The sequence below is a fragment of the Aulonocara sp. 'chitande type north' Nkhata Bay genome, linkage group LG10 (assembly GCF_057382095.1).
Source record: "Aulonocara sp. 'chitande type north' Nkhata Bay isolate Kocher_YH1m ecotype deep benthic linkage group LG10, A_spYH_male_GT1.1, whole genome shotgun sequence".
Lineage (NCBI taxonomy): Eukaryota > Metazoa > Chordata > Actinopteri > Cichliformes > Cichlidae > Aulonocara > Aulonocara sp. 'chitande type north' Nkhata Bay.
This window is the reverse complement of record NC_141353.1, coordinates 16,548,169-16,563,977: the sequence shown is the minus strand read 5'-3', so window position 1 is coordinate 16,563,977 and position 15,809 is coordinate 16,548,169. Positions and strand designations below refer to the sequence as shown.

The following is a 15,809-nucleotide window of genomic DNA, read 5'->3' as shown; positions in this document are numbered from 1 at the left end:
CAACCGGTTTTTTGGCTGTTTGCAAAATCAAAAAGGGGAAAACAGAAAACTATAAGCTACTAGAAAACACACAGGGGCTAAGAGACACTTCGGCAAAGGGAACAGATGCTCTGACGAAGACGTTATTATATATCTACGCACAGAAGGGCAATCAGGGAAGTGGAAACAGCTGGGGAAAACAAGACACAGCTGAACTAAACCACAGAGGATGAGACAAGGGATGAAAAACTAAAAGCAACTGACTGGACTGACACAAGAGGATGAAACACTAAGGGAAAACGAAACTCTAAAGAAAATCAGTGACTAGGGAAAAGCCAAAAACATTGTAAAATAAACAAAAAAGAAACCAATATCAAATAGAAAATAAAACTTGAAAAGTCTAAGATCTCACAAACACTGTTCAAGTGACCCAGGACCGTGACAAGTGATTTTTCAGGATCAGAATTGATTGATACTTTCACCCACGAACAAAAACGAGATGAAAATTTCCAGGGGAGGTGAGATCCAATCGAGATCCAATGCTCCCCTTTAAGACAATGTGTGATGTGGGAGAAGTTGGGAAACGATCCAGGTAAATAATATCCATTTGTGGATATTATAAGTGTGGAACAACTCTCACAACAGCAAACTTTAACTGAAACTTAATCGACTTTAGATTTAGTCTACAATAATACAAACAAAAATTCAAAAATTAAGACTAAAACTGAATGAAAATGTTCTGCTAAAATTAACACAGCAGCAAAGTCAATAACAAAAAAATTGAGAAAACTCAAAAATGTATTGAATCAAGTTCACATGACACTTTTGAGTTTTCTGGTTCCCCCCCAATCAGAGGAAGATTAATAATAATAACTAATTCACAACTGGGCCACAATCATTTTACACCAACTGAAGCTCCTCACCGGTAACTAATAAATGGTGCAAAACTGACAGAGAAAAATGTCTGACCTTCTCCAAGCGTCACCACCAGTTCAAGTACATATACAGCATACATCTATTCTGTCACATCCAGGTCGGCCTTTGTTAAGTAATGGCTACCTTATTTGAGATTTTTTGTGACTATTTAGCCTTGGCAGAACTGTCCACTCTGCTGAGTGTTTTCTTGTTAGAGGTCCATAAAAGCAGCTGAATGTCTTTACTGCTGCATGACAGTATTGCACGTTAGATTAGGTTGAAAGGAAATAATAATACACAGAACACCAAAGATGTTTCAGGCACTAACAAATGAGGTGTGATTAATTTTCAGCTACCTGCTCCCCTCTTTTCAGGAGTACCACCTGTGAAGTACAATGAAATCAGAACACCGAATGATTCACAGGTGTTTCACATGTCCTCACCTCCACAGCCGTGCTCCACCTCCCCCACTTTGTGTAGGGCATCTGCTAGGAGGTCAGGGAGTCTTCCATTCAAGTCCACAGATGCCAGGCAGCCCTTGTATCCTTCCCGGGATGCTATTAGCCTGGGCAAGCTGCTGTACATGCTCTTCCCAACACCTCCAATGTACAGCTCCCCTTTAAGATAGAGGAATTGATCAGGAGGAAATTTGGCCAGAAAAAACATTTTCCGTATCCAAGTGCTTGCTAGTGCATGCACTGAACCACTCCGAAAAACAGCACGTTTTACACATGTACACACTTTAAATTTTGCAATATAGTGTTTTCTTCAGAGCAAATGTCAACAAAATTGACTATTAAGCATTAGTTTCTGCCACAAGTACCAACTATATCTTTAGTAATACCTTTCAAATCCAGGTTGCGGGCTCCATTGGAGTGCTGGGTGACAGTGCGGGAATCAATCTTGAGGATGTGCACATTGTTGCTGTCACGGGAAATCATCACATTGTGCCACTGGTTGTCATTTAGTGGCTTGTCAGAGTTTCCCTTCATTAGTGACGGCCCATTTCCCAAGTCAAAAACATAATGGATGTACCTGCACGACAACACAAATGTTTACAAACGCCATTTCCTATCTATAATTATTTCTTCACATGCCACATGCCACCAGCAACTCAGCAATACCACCTTTACGTAGCAAGCGGATAAGTAAAAACCGCCCGTGTGCGTGACTTTTATACGATTAAAGCGTGGTTCAAATTACTCCAGTGTCATGCGTGGCGATGCAGCTGTGCACACTTCTGTCTGCCAATCTGTTTTGTGGTTCTATTTCTGCCGGGCCTCAAACTACTCGAACATATTCAAGTATTTTGTTTATGTTCAAACAAATAACAGTGAATTTATGTAAACACAGAAGGTAATGCTTTAGGCACACCAATATGTTGACATTAAATTTTATCATTTAAAGGACACACTGTCAAAAACGACATCTTGCTTAAATCAAAGTAAAGCAACATCCATGAATAAGCTGCTACACTTCACACATAACACCGAGCAGCCGGAAAACTATGACAGAAGTGTTGGAAACCATTTTTTTTGTCTGTGTTGTCTGCCTGAGCTTCTGCTGCAGGCTCCAGAGCTGAACAAGGCTTCCCGCTGACTAATTGCTTACTGGGAAGAAAGTCTGTGCAAGGTCTGACAGTGGGAAGATACAATTGTTGCTTTGCTTGCTCTGTTTTAACGACCTTTCTCTGCGATTCTCTCTGCAACAAAAATTATTTACGATGAATAAAACATTTGAAACGTATTTGAGATGGTGTCAAAGTGCCAAAATGTGCTTGAGTACGGGAACGAGTGTGACTTTTTTGAACTTGCGCTGCCTCTCTGTGCTCGACTCCCTTTAACAGAATTATTTATAATGAACAAATGATTTTAAAGCCATTTGGTATCTCTCTGCAGTGCTGCGGGGTGATGGATTCAAGATATGAATTATGATTAGGTAATTTCGAGGCCAGGAAATAAGAAAAGCTCCCGTTCGTGCTTTATTTTTCCAAGACAAATACTGTTTGGTTGGAATACAGTGAATGAAAAAATAAACCCCTTTTTCAGATTTCTTCATCACACATGTATATTAGACGCTAGTACTTACCCTTTGACTAGCTCCACCACAATGAAGTCACTTCCATCTCCTGAGTTGTAAAGGATCAGCCCGTCGGGGCTAGTGGTCTTGAACTGAAAGAAGAGGTGCATGGAGGCGTAGGCCTGTAGAGTGGAAAAAGCCAAGTAGCTGGCCTGCGTTAGGAAAGTTACAGGATTGGCAACAATGTGCCTCATGCCAAACCGAGCATTCAGCTCGCAGTAGGAGATGTCTCCATTCTTGCACTGGTCCAAATAGAGCATCCCATTGAAGGAGAGGGCTTGCAAATGTCCGATGAAGTTGGAAGGCACCACAGAGATGAAACGGCGCTCGCTCATGATCCCCGTCTCGATGTTGTTGAACTCCAGGCGGGTGTGGGCGCCGGTCATGTGGCCTAAGTAACAAAGCATTCTTTTTCAACTGAAAAACATTTCAGTATCTGTGCCTTTTTTCTACTATAGCCACTTTCTCCCTACTATACCTTCCACAGTCACGTTGTCTACAGAGAGCTGCAAGTTCTTCCCACGCCGTACCACTTTCACTGTGTGCCACTCGTTGTCATTCAGCTTCTCGCCTACAAGGAGTATCTCTGGTCCCTTGCCTAAGAGGAAGAAAGCGTCAAGTGACAATCATACCACATGAGCTCAGTGTACAAGCCTTCGACACAAAGCACTCAACATTTGAAGCACTCTCAGGGTGCATGCATTCATTTACTTATCACTCACACACAAAGCCACAAACCAGCAAGCAATAATTTGCATTTATTCAATACGCAATAATATGGGAAATGAGACAAAGAAACAGCTACAAAAGAGCCCATTCAAATCCGAATGTTTAAAATGTACTGCATGACACAGCTGCGCGTTCTCTGTGTAGGGTCATTTGGGTGATGTCTGTTGGTGGAAACATGTTGAGGCCATGCAGTATCTGGAGCCCTGTCTCAAACACGGAGCTTTAAGTTCCTGAATTTCTGCACTATCCTGAGCCTTTTTCAGTGGTTTCAAAATAGGTCACAGTGCAGAAGCTTGCCACTGCAGCACCGTCATCCCAAATCAGTGCCTATGCAACAGGCCGACACGGCAGTTCAAAGGAGTTCTGACATCGCTTGGGAAACTAATTGGCCATGCCTAAGCTGACTGCGCCTTTAGGGGTTTGTCTGTCTAATTGAGCTCAGGGTGCAGGAGAATTACAGGGGACGTACAGAGGGCAATAAATGGAAAACATCAACTGGTTTCCGAACACTTCACTGTTTCATCCTCAGGGAAATAAAATGGTGACTGGAGACTTTGTCCAGAGCTGCATATCAAGTGTCTTCACAGCACACTGCATCATTTCACCGTCACCCTGCTGAATATTGACTACGCACACCAGAAAGATCAATCTCATCAAATCCCGCTCGCTGTATATTTGATGGCTTCGCTTAGATAATGAAAAACACACAACTTGCTGGATTCACGTCCAACACAAAAAACCAGAGAAATGTTTATCTTGTAAGTGACTATCATGATAGCAGAGGTACAGACGAGATTTGCTGTAATGAAAGAGGCAACAGCGGAATGCAAGACAGTACGGACTATTCGGCTTATCTGTGTTTCTGCATGGGGACCTCACCTGCTATCTAATGTCAGCATATGAAGCCAAACACAATGATATCAAAATAGAACAACAAAGTCAAATTTCTTGCAAGCACAAAACAAGAATTTCTCAATATTTTACACATAAAATTCAGTTTATATCATTATTACAATGGGATAGATCAAGACCCAAAGTGGTGATACTACAAGTGCAATACTGAACATGCTTTCAATCATATCATCATTTTAAAATTACACTCAGGCCACTCTTCTTGTTGTTGCAGTTGCCCTACATCTGTTGCTGTTGTGCACATTTGCACAACATCGTGTTAGTTCCGAGAAATCGCTTAGGGGTGAACTAAAGTCTGGGCATCCTTCACAAACAGTGTTAAATGCAATTAAAGGGGCTATGCACACGTTCATTAAGTATGTAAAACAGTACAGGTACAACCAGTAATGACTATTTTTCTAGCAAGAACAATTTCTCTTTGTCTGTCGTTTCCACTGGGATGTATTTCGACAACACAACTACCCAGTTACAATACAATACAACTTTATTCCAGAGGTTTTAATCAGCTGAGGGTGACACAATAAATAACAGCATGCAAGCCCATGCTGTAGCGAGTTATCGATCAAAAAGGGAGGCCTGCCCTGGAGCTTACCCTGCTCTGTCACCTTTTATGACTGTAATGGGGAGGACTGCTTACTGAACTGAGCGTTATGTTCAACACGAGATCTCAAGACCTGTCGCTAACAATCGAGGCCATCTGAAAAATGTAAAGAGGGCAGAGAGCAAAGGCCTCGCCCCCCGTCCCTCTCCCAACTTATTTTTAAGCAACTGGAGGAGTCCCCCCCCTGCTGGCCATTTTAAAGAATGCAGCTTCAAAAGTGACCTATTGTGCTAATTTACAACTCAGCGTAAAGTACTTTTGCACACCTCACAGTTCAAAATTAATCCTGGTTCTTCTGATACTGGGTGTTGGTACAGCATCTTAGTTCATACTGTCTGAAACAACTTTAAGATGATCCTACTTTTAACCCATCTTTTATAAAGCATCCACAGAATAAGGGCAATGGCATCAGTGGTCCTGGCCCCTTATTGAAATCCAATAGTGTGGTTGCTATAGCAGTGAGGTGGGATGTTAGCTCATATAGCTTGATTATGGATACAGTTTAAAAATGAACGATGAATGAATGATCCATGGGTGTGGAGTCAGAAAGAAGCTTACCGGTTCACTGCAGCGAATAGTTTAAATAGTTGCAGCAGGGTAAGTAATGTATATAACAATAAATAATGAATGTTGTCTCTCAATACTTTTAAATAAAGAAGCAGCATTTTAAATGTATATTTTATGATAGAAAGAGTTATCTGTAACACTGCAGAGTGGATCAAAATGGTGGAATAGAAAAGTGTATTCACCACAGACATCTGATTGTAAACCCTTTGAAATCGGTCTGCCTTTCAAAAGCTTGAAAGAAAGGTCCATATTGTCCATTCTGATCCCCAGCTGTATTTGAGTGATGCTTTCAATAATAACTTCAAAGGCTCGGTGGAGTTATACAGGTCAGACTCATGAGTGAGCTGAGACTATGGCTGCAGGATTTGCGTCTTAATAAAAAGCTAATTTGTCGAACAAATGCCTCATTTCAAAAGTGTGCGCACCACGCTTTCCCAGACTCCATATAATTAATCAAGAACACTGCAGCAACATTTGTTCTTACAGCGATTACCCTCCCACTGTGTATCCAGTTGTGGACAGTTTCCAAGCAGCTGTTGCAGATGGGCTTTCCTCCCAGATTCCTTTGGAAGTAAGCTACATTTGAAAGACACCTTGCCTGAGAAATTCCGATTTCTCAGGCAATTCCGATTTGCCTGAGAAATAATTTGCCTGCAGTCAAGTTAGAAGGTAGTCCATCAAAGCGGGGAAAACAAATGTATTTAAAAAAGTACATAACCCAAACTGTACGGTAGCGCTGTTTTTGGTGATTAGTGTCTTAATAATTTAAGCAGGTAGTTCTGCAGTTTAAAACTCTGTGTACATCTTGTAATATTGAATAACCATTAGGAAGCCATTCATTGCCACATGTGCCCAGTTAAGCTATTTTAGAGGCAACTGATGCAGGATACAAGCAGTTTAATGAATACAGAAGACACAAATAAAGTGGACAATGCACAATGTTATAATGCCATCTGCTGGTAGAGAAGGAGAATTTCCAGGGCAGATATCTGATGAAGATAATAGATAGGCAGGCAATGCTCAATGCATTTTTCTCTGCTAAGCTTTCTTTGCATAAGGTTTCATCTGTATATTTTCCACTGAGTGCAACAAATCATTTAAAGTGGATTATAAACCGCTTTTATGCAGGTGAGATAGCACACAGGCACCTAGTTTCCATTCAACCATCCACACACATAAAACCAGACACACAAACACACATTAATGCACACATTTTACTCACCTCGCACAGAGAAAAACAATATAATTGATTCAATATAACGAGCAGTTCAATAATTTCATACATGTGCAGTAAATCTGTGTACAACTGTATTGTAAAAGCTGTTAAAACCTGCACCTAACTGACTGCGGGTTATCGATTCTTTACTTACCTGGGATTCACTGTCAAATATATTTGAGAGTACACAAAGAGTTGTCTTTATCAGAGTATCTACCTCTCGTGATTTTAAATGCATAATAATTGGCAATAGGGCGGCTTTTCTGCGAATCGTTTTCTAACACGAACACCGAGAGGTTTTTATTCTGAAGTATCAAAGAATTATTCATACATGAGGGGTGGGAACAAGCTTTCAGTCCGCACTCAATTATAGTGATAACTTTTATAAGCATTCATAAGCCTCCTCTGTATACGATGATCTAAATCAGAGAGCCGCTCACCTCTCCACCGGCAATAGCGTTTATCTGTTTCTCACACCGCTGTAGTCTGAACCCAAACTTAAATTGCCTGTCTATCGGGCGAGAGCAACAATCTGCATCATAAATTCCAGCATCACTGCGGTGCGACCTGAACTCCCACTCCACTTCACAAGAGCAGAAAAAACCAGCAAATCTATTCCGTTAATCCAGGGGAAAATCTTACTTTCAGTATTCATTTTCCTTTGGGTCAGCTGAATTATTAAAAGACCCTGTAGCTTCATGAAAATGTTTTTTTTCTTCTTTTTGGATAGATTCTCATCTTTATTGCCATTTTTTAGCTTATGTTTTCAGTTCATTTTCAACATTTATTTCATTTATTGCCCTGTACTTTATGGCAAACAGTCAACGATGTGCAATCAAAACGTTTATTGATGAAAAGAGCAATCTGTTAATCTGTTAATGAGGCATTGGTAATCAGAGTAAAAGGAGATGGGGTATTGAAAAGATATTTAAACATGGAACATGTTTCGTGACAGTTACTCTAATAAAAAGGTGTCCAGAGCTGCGAATTGTCTGCACCAATCTGTATCTATTTTTACACATTTTAGCCAAAACAAGTCATTGATTTTCTGAAGCTCTGCTATTGATCTGATTTCATTCTAACCTTTAAGTTTATCTCAGCTCTGTCACTGCAGTCTGATTACTCCTAATAAAGCAGTTGTTTTTTTTCCCTAAAATGAAATTGAGACACTGATTTTCCCACTAAAGACAATTACGGGTTATATTTTAACTGCACCCAATTATCAGCTATGTGAGCAAATTAGTCAGAGGCAGATGAATGGCAGACTCATTGGCAGCCCAACAGCAGACTATTGTATGTCAAAAATAGCTACATATGATTACAGCATCATTACACTGAAAATGTGTCTAATTTGAATTGGTAGATTTCATGACAACAGGATCCCAATTATATTCAACTGTACAGCTGCGTGCCACAGTGAAGTCTCACTCATGTTCTTATCTTTATACTGATGCTTGTGAGGAAGATAACAGCAACAGTAAACAAAGACAATTGTGTGGCAGAATAAATGAATTATATTCTCTTTCATGTGGGAGCAGAGGCACAGAGCATGTTCCTAAATCATGGTACAGTAAATAAAATCATAATCATAGGAGACACTTACTGAGATTACAGCCTATCCTGATACAATCTGGTGAGAGAGAGAGTGAGATGGTGAGATTAAAAGAAAAAAAAAGAGAGAACAGCACAAGAGGAGATCATTTCACATCCTTCAAGGTACATTCTGCAGACAATTCAGTGCTTTTCAGAGCCCACCATCCGGGGACAGCCTGAAGAGTCTAAACCGCCACCTTCCTCTCTGAGGAAGAAAAAAGGAACGGTGAGTGAAAGGGGAAAAAAAATTCCCAGCATGTGTCTGGCACCGCTGGAAATACAAGACACCCGTTGGGATCAATGAGAGTTTTATGGACAATAAAAGTAGAGGTGCAGTGAAGTTATTTTTAGCATCCATACCGGCTCTGCTACGACTGCTTAGGTTAAGAATCGGCAGGATTTATCTGTTTCAGATAACACGACTGATCACTCCACCTACATCTGCTTTGGGGTAATTCGGCAAACTCACACTGCTGTGAGGAAAATTGTCAGATAACAAAATTGGAAAATGAAACTCGTATTAGATTTGAGTGTCTCACGAGGAGATAATTATGCTGATTTTAACATGAGAAACATGAAAACCTTTCTCTGAGAATAGACACAGAGAACAGGTGGCTACTGAACAATAAACAGTCACAGACGTCACTGAGGCTGAATTTGCAGTCAGCGACAAGTAACCTGTACACCACTGAGATACAGTGGGGCAAAAAAGTATTTAGTCAGCCACCGATTGTGCAAGTTCCCCCACTTAAAATGATGACAGAGGTCAGTAATTTGCACCAGAGGTACACTTCAACTGTGAGAGACAGAATGTGAAAAAAAAATCCATGAATTCACATGGTAGGATTTGTAAAGAATTTATTCGTAAATCAGGGTGGAAAATAAGTATTTGGTCACCTCAAACATGGAAAATCTCTGGCTCTCACAGACCTGTAACGTCTTCTGTAAGACGCTTTTCTGTCCCCCACTCGTTACCTGTATGAATGGCACCTGTTTGAACTCATCATCTGTATAAAAGACACCTGTCCACAGCCTCAAACAGTCAGACTCCAAACTCCGCCATGGCCAAGACCAAAGAGCTTTCGAAGGACACCAGGAAAAGTATTGTAGACCTGCACCAGACTGGGAAGAGTGAATCTACAATAGGCAAGCAGCTTGGTGTGAAAAAAATCAACTGTGGGAGCAATCATCAGAAAATGGAAGACATACAAGACCACTGATAATCTCCCACGATCTGGAGCTCCACGCAAGATCTCATCCCGTGGGGTCAAAATGATCATGAGAACGGTGAGCAAAGATCCCAGAACCACACGGGGGGACCTGGTGAATGACCTGCAGAGAGCTGGGACCAAAGCAACAAAGGTCACCATCAGTAACACACTACAACGGCAGGGAATCAAATCCCGCAGTGCCAGACGTGTTCCGCTGCTGAAGCCAGTGCATGTCCAGGCCCGTCTGAAGTTTGCCAGAGAGCACATGGATGATACAGCAGAGGATTGGGAGAATGTCATGTGGTCAGATGAAACCAAAGTAGAACTTTTTGGTATAAACTCCACTCGTCGTGTTTGGAGGACGAAGAATACTGAGTTGCATCCCAAGAACACCATACCTACTGTGAAGCATGGGGGTGGAAACATCATGCTATGGGGCTGTTTTTCTGCCAAGGGGACAGGACGACTGATCCGTGTTAAGGACAGAATGAATGGGGCCATGTATCGTGAGATTTTGAGCCAAAACCTCCTTCCATCAGTGAGAACTTTGAAGATGAAACGAGGCTGGGTCTTCCAACATGACAATGATCCAAAACACACCGCCCGGGCAACAAAGGAGTGGCTCCGTAAGAAGCATTTGAAAGTCCTGGAGTGGCCTAGCCAGTCTCCAGACCTCAACCCCATAGAAAATCTGTGGCGGGAGTTGAAAGTCCGTGTTGCTCGGCGACAGCCCCAAAACATCACTGCTCTCGAGAAGATCTGCATGGAGGAATGGGCCAAAATACCAGCTACTGTGTGTGCAAACCTGGTAAAGACCTATAGTAAACGTTTGACCTCTGTTATTGCCAACAAAGGTTATGTTACAAAGTATTGAGTTGTATTTTTGTTATTGACCAAATACTTATTTTCCACCCTGATTTACGAATAAATTCTTTACAAATCCTACCATGTGAATTCATGGATTTTTTTTTTCACATTCTGTCTCTCACAGTTGAAGTGTACCTCTGGTGCAAATTACTGACCTCTGTCATCATTTTAAGTGGGGGAACTTGCACAATCGGTGGCTGACTAAATACTTTTTTGCCCCACTGTATATGATCAGGAAATAGTTGTTGAAGCTAGGTTAAGAGGAGAAGTGATGATCAAGCTTCATGCCAAGAAAGAGTACTTCAGAGGCGATCTTTGCTTTGAGAGTGTTGATGAAGAAGCATAGAGAAGGCCAGAAGGAATTGCACTGCATCTTTCAGGATAGAGCATATGATATGATACGGTAGAAAGTATATGTTAGGGTGCCAAGAGTGGAGGTGTGGTACTGCAAGGGGAAAACAGGAGCGGGAGAGAAATTTCAGAGGGTGGTGCAGGACATGTATGAGGACAGTGGTGAGGTGTGCAACTGATGTGACAGATGGGTTTTTAAGGTGGGGGTAGGATTATATCAGGGATCACCTCTGAGGCCCTTGTTGATTGTAATGGTAACTTGGTAACTTCGATGTTCACAGATAACACCGTGATCTGTAGTGAGAGTAGGGTGCAGTTGGAAAAGAGCCTGGGGAGGTGGAGGTATGCTCTGGAGAGAAGAGTAATGAAAGTCAGTAGAACAAATAAACGAAGAAAGAATAAATGTGAGTGAGTGAGAGAGGGGTAATAGTGAAGAAGCAAGGAGTAAAGATATCAAGGTGTATGAGTGTCTGAGGCCAACTATTCATAGAAACACTAAACAAGTCAGGTCAAGAAAAGAGAGTGGATGGAGACCAGTATCAGGCGTGATTTGTGACAGAATATAGCAGCATGAGTGAAAGGGAAGGTTTGCAAGACGATAGTGAGACCTGCTATGGTGTGTGGTTTGGAGACGGTGGCACTGACAATAAAAGACAGGAGGTCGAGCTGGAGGTGGCTGAGCTGAAGATGCTATTTTCATCGGGAGTGACCAGGATGGACAGTATTAGAAATGAGTATATGAGGGAGACAGTTCAAGTCGAGAAGCAAAAGTTAGAGAGGCTAGGTTGAGATGGTTTGGACGTGTGCAGAGGAGGGACAGTGGATTGGACAAAAGTTGTTAAATATGGAGCTGGCAGGAGGGAGGAAAAAGAGGAAGACAACAAAGGTTGTGTGACAGAGGATGGGGTGAGACGGAGGCAGTGGGGACCCCTAAAGGGAGCAGCTTAAAGAAGAAGAGCCTGTGCAATCTAATATATGAGAGGTTAATCAACTAGTAGTCCGTAGATGTAATACATTATAAGTATATTCTTCATGACTGTGCTTTTTTATGCACAAATTATTGTCGTTTATTAAATCTGGTAGGCTAATGCACCTCTACTGAAAAAGCCCAACTCTCGATCCATCTTCAGCTCAAATTGCTGTTTGTCCTGCAGGCTTGACGGTAATATATTTTCCGAGTTACACACAGAGGAAAAGTGGCGATTTGCACAACCTGCAGCCTCAATGATAGTTACACCGTGAAAAAAGTGACAACAGCACAAATGTAATGCTTTGCCAACATTTTCTCATATCTACAACAGTGACTATCTTCTCAATCCAGCTGAAATGTTCACATTTTTGGCCTCAAAATGGGCTCACCCACACATCATTTGCATGTTCTGAATAATGAAACCAATTTAACCAACTGTGGTTCAATATGTCGGTGTAAGTTATGTGGCCGCAGAGTGCTCTCAGGCTGTCAACCATCACAGAGCAGTGGATACAGACAGCCAGAGACCAGAGTGACTTTCTGCTGCGGATGTGTGTCTGCATGTGTGCGTGCGCGTGAGTGCGTGTGTCTGTACGGCCATCGCTGGTACTCTCTGTTCAGTGAAGCGGCTCTAAACTGGAAAGGCCAGTAAATGTGAGGGGAAGGAACTACAATGGACACATCTACAATGTGAGCAGTTTAAGCGGTAATATTTCAGCGTAATGACGGATCAGGTCTCTGACTGCCTTCTCCTTGAACTGCAGACAAGCCATTGAAGGGCTGAAAGAGCCGAGACGGTCAGGTGGGACCTGACCAAGGGATGAACTGAAAGAGTGAGTGAGTGAAAGAGAGAGAGAGAGAGAGGCAGAGAAAGAGAGAGAGAGAAAGATAAGGCAGAATATACATACACATATACAGTAGCCTAAAAAGTCACTAATCCCTTGTTTTTCCACAGCTTTTTGTATTTTGTTCTGCATTTTATGTGCATTGTCTTTAGAGCACAAAAATATACATTTTCTCCCTTTCTTTCCTTTCTGCCTCTGCAGTATAAGGTATTAGATAAAGACATAACCTTGAAACATATTTTAACGTCTACTTCAAAGTAGAGATGGCACGATACCACTTTTTTATGTCCGATACCAATACCGATATCATAAATTTGGATATCTGCCGATACCGATATGAATCCGATATAGTGTTTTTTAATCAACAAAACTGTTTTTTAAAATATCTTGCTGCATTTTGCAAGTCTGCAAGTTCATACTCAAGTTTAAAACAACAACTACACTAAAGCTATTCTGTTATACCTGTATACAAAAAAAATATTTCATAGTTCAGCAATACTGATCAATCTAATAAACTTAGACCTACACCATCCTCCCTATTCTGGTATTTTAAAGAGTACTTAGCGTAAATATTAAGCAACCTAACTAATAGGGTTCCAACTCCCAGCAACAACAAAAATAAATAAATAAAAAATAGGGAACCACCCCTCACGCGCCACCTCATGATGCTTAATCGACGTAATCAACCTTAATTTGATGCAGTGTGAAAAAAAATGCACAGAAATCAATTATTTTTCAAGAAATATTAAATAGATTCAACATCTTTCTTCAACAAAATTGCAGACTGCACAGATGGTACCTTCCCAAAGTAAAAAGTACTATAGCTTACTAGGGTATATATATTAGACTTAATAGTCACTATGTACAGTAATTGACTTCTATTCATTTTACATCAAATTAAAACTTTGGGTGTCAGATAATTATTTATTAAAAGCTAGACATTTTAAATGAGAATAAGAAAGAAAAGTATGTCTTTGTGCCCCCTTTTCCCAGTTAATGCCCTATCGGCCCCCCTGGCTAAACTTTGCTAGATCCGCCCCTGCACAGTTACCAGCGTCAGCTACGTAGAAAAAGATCCTGGTGTAGAAATTAATATTAAATAAATTCTAACAACAGCTTATCAAGCTTAAACGTGCTGCTGTTGTTCAGCCGCTGGTTTCCTCTTTCTGGTGCAAAGTGGACCAAAAACAAACGAGAGACAGACTCGCCACAGAAAAGCCGATCAGCTGATCATTTAAGCAGTTTCACGATTGAAGTAGCAGCCGGAGAGCGAGAGGCAGTCGCTTGTTAAGCTTAACGCAGGAATGCTTTACAAACATTCAGAGATGGACTTACACACTTGCTTTACTTCTCTCGGGGATAACTTTGTCGGAGATGAAATGCCAGGTTGCTAGCGAAGCTCCACATGCTATCCAGACCACCGACAGGTCCTGCATGCCACAGCCGCTCTATCACGTGATGCATACGTTCTGAGGTGAGTTACGGCGTGTTGCAAGTTTTGTGAGGTGCTTTCGTGATATTTAATGGATCGGATTACATTTTTTATTTTTCTCCGATATCCGATCCAGTAATTTAGGTCAGTATCGGACCGATACCGATACGTAATATCGGATCGGTCCATCTCTACTTCAAAGCAAAGTTTAGACATAACTGTGACGTCTCGTTATATTGACGCTTTAGCTCGTATTGGGTGTAAACACAATGGCACTTGCATATCATACTATTTTTCTCTCTATATAGTCTTGTCTGTATCTGAAGACAAACAAATATTTAGCAGGTTATAATATGCATCTTTTTTGACATTATTTGGAATGTTTCTTTAAAATTTCCTGGTTTAAAGCAGAGCTGGCAAAAAAGAACGCTGACAAGGATATCCCCTAATGACATCACATTATGCTACTTTTTAATTTAAACTGATAATTCGTTATTTAATTAATTCATTTTCACTTAGACCCAGCTGCTCTTTCTAAAATTGACAGAACCACTGCAGGCCTCTGAAAAAAATTATAGGAGCATGCAAAACAACCAGGGGTGTGTGCTTTACTCTTCTTTTTTTTTAGGCCACTGTATATACTGTGTATGCAGATGGGGATGAGAGAGCCTCAGACAGAACAAATACACAGAGGTATCTGTCTAAGTAACGCGGCCTAAAAGTTCAAGAGGGATTACAGTATGTGCTCATATTCGCCGCAGCAGCATTACCCAGGTTCACAGTGAGTTTCACTCTGCCTCCATCCAGCTCCAAGCGCAAGGTGTCTGCAGACTGCTGGGAGGTGGTGGCCATCAGCAGTCCATAGGCCCTCTGGGACATAAAGCGCAGAGACACGTCCTCGGCCTCTGTGTGCAGCGTCCTCGGCAGTACCACTTTTAGATACATGCTGCCGTCATAGCTCACCATGGTGGCCTCTGCAGATTTAGGAATTGGATTTGACCAAAAACGGGAGAGAAAAAAAGTGTTAGCAGACATCCAGAGGGAATCGCAGCGTGAAATTAAAAACACGAAGAGGCATTTATGGAGCGAAACCTAAATTTGGTCTGAGATTATTTTGGGTGCGACATGATATCCTTTTAGATTGCAGTTTTCATCTGCCGCACCAGATGGCAGAAAAAGCCTGGAGCAAACAGAGAGAGTGGCGAGATTGCAGGCGCAATCAAATTTCTGAAGGATTTATTCCCAACACAGCGCAATAGAAGGGGGATTTTCATTCCTCATACTATTAGCTGCCAGTGGAGCTGCGTAATTTGGCCTCTCTGTGAGGAAGTTATCTGCACGGTGAATGCAGAGTGATTCAGGCCGAATCACTCTGCTGAAGAACCACTGCATTTCTGATGAAATACTCATAGCACTGGTAACCTCGTGATACTGACAATCCACTAATGAATCGCTCTACTGTAGGTAAATACCGCAATTTGCTGTTGAATGGCTCACATTAAAAACAGCATCATTTTCCATAATACTGTCACTGTCACCAGG

The 15,809-nt window shown here is 41.5% G+C and overlaps 1 protein-coding gene across 7 annotated transcripts in view; it reads right to left on the bottom strand.

Moving 5' to 3' along the window:
• The window catches only part of LOC147320557 (neurexin-2-like), a 133,301-nt gene that overhangs the window by 67,774 nt on the left and 49,718 nt on the right, over nt 1-15,809 (bottom strand). For 6 of the 7 annotated variants that reach the window (XM_086308661.1, XM_086308656.1, XM_086308655.1 and 3 more), the window contains 6 exons: nt 15,038-15,241; nt 8,602-8,628; nt 3,452-3,571; nt 2,983-3,364; nt 1,739-1,929; nt 1,338-1,511 (listed from right to left, as the gene is read on the bottom strand). In XM_086308661.1, coding sequence (XP_086164787.1) covers nt 1,338-1,511; nt 1,739-1,929; nt 2,983-3,364; nt 3,452-3,571; nt 8,602-8,628; nt 15,038-15,241 — 1,098 coding nt within the window. The remainder of the gene's footprint in view (nt 1-1,337; nt 1,512-1,738; nt 1,930-2,982; nt 3,365-3,451; nt 3,572-8,601; nt 8,629-15,037; nt 15,242-15,809) is intronic. The other variant, XM_086308657.1, reaches the window with a different exon arrangement.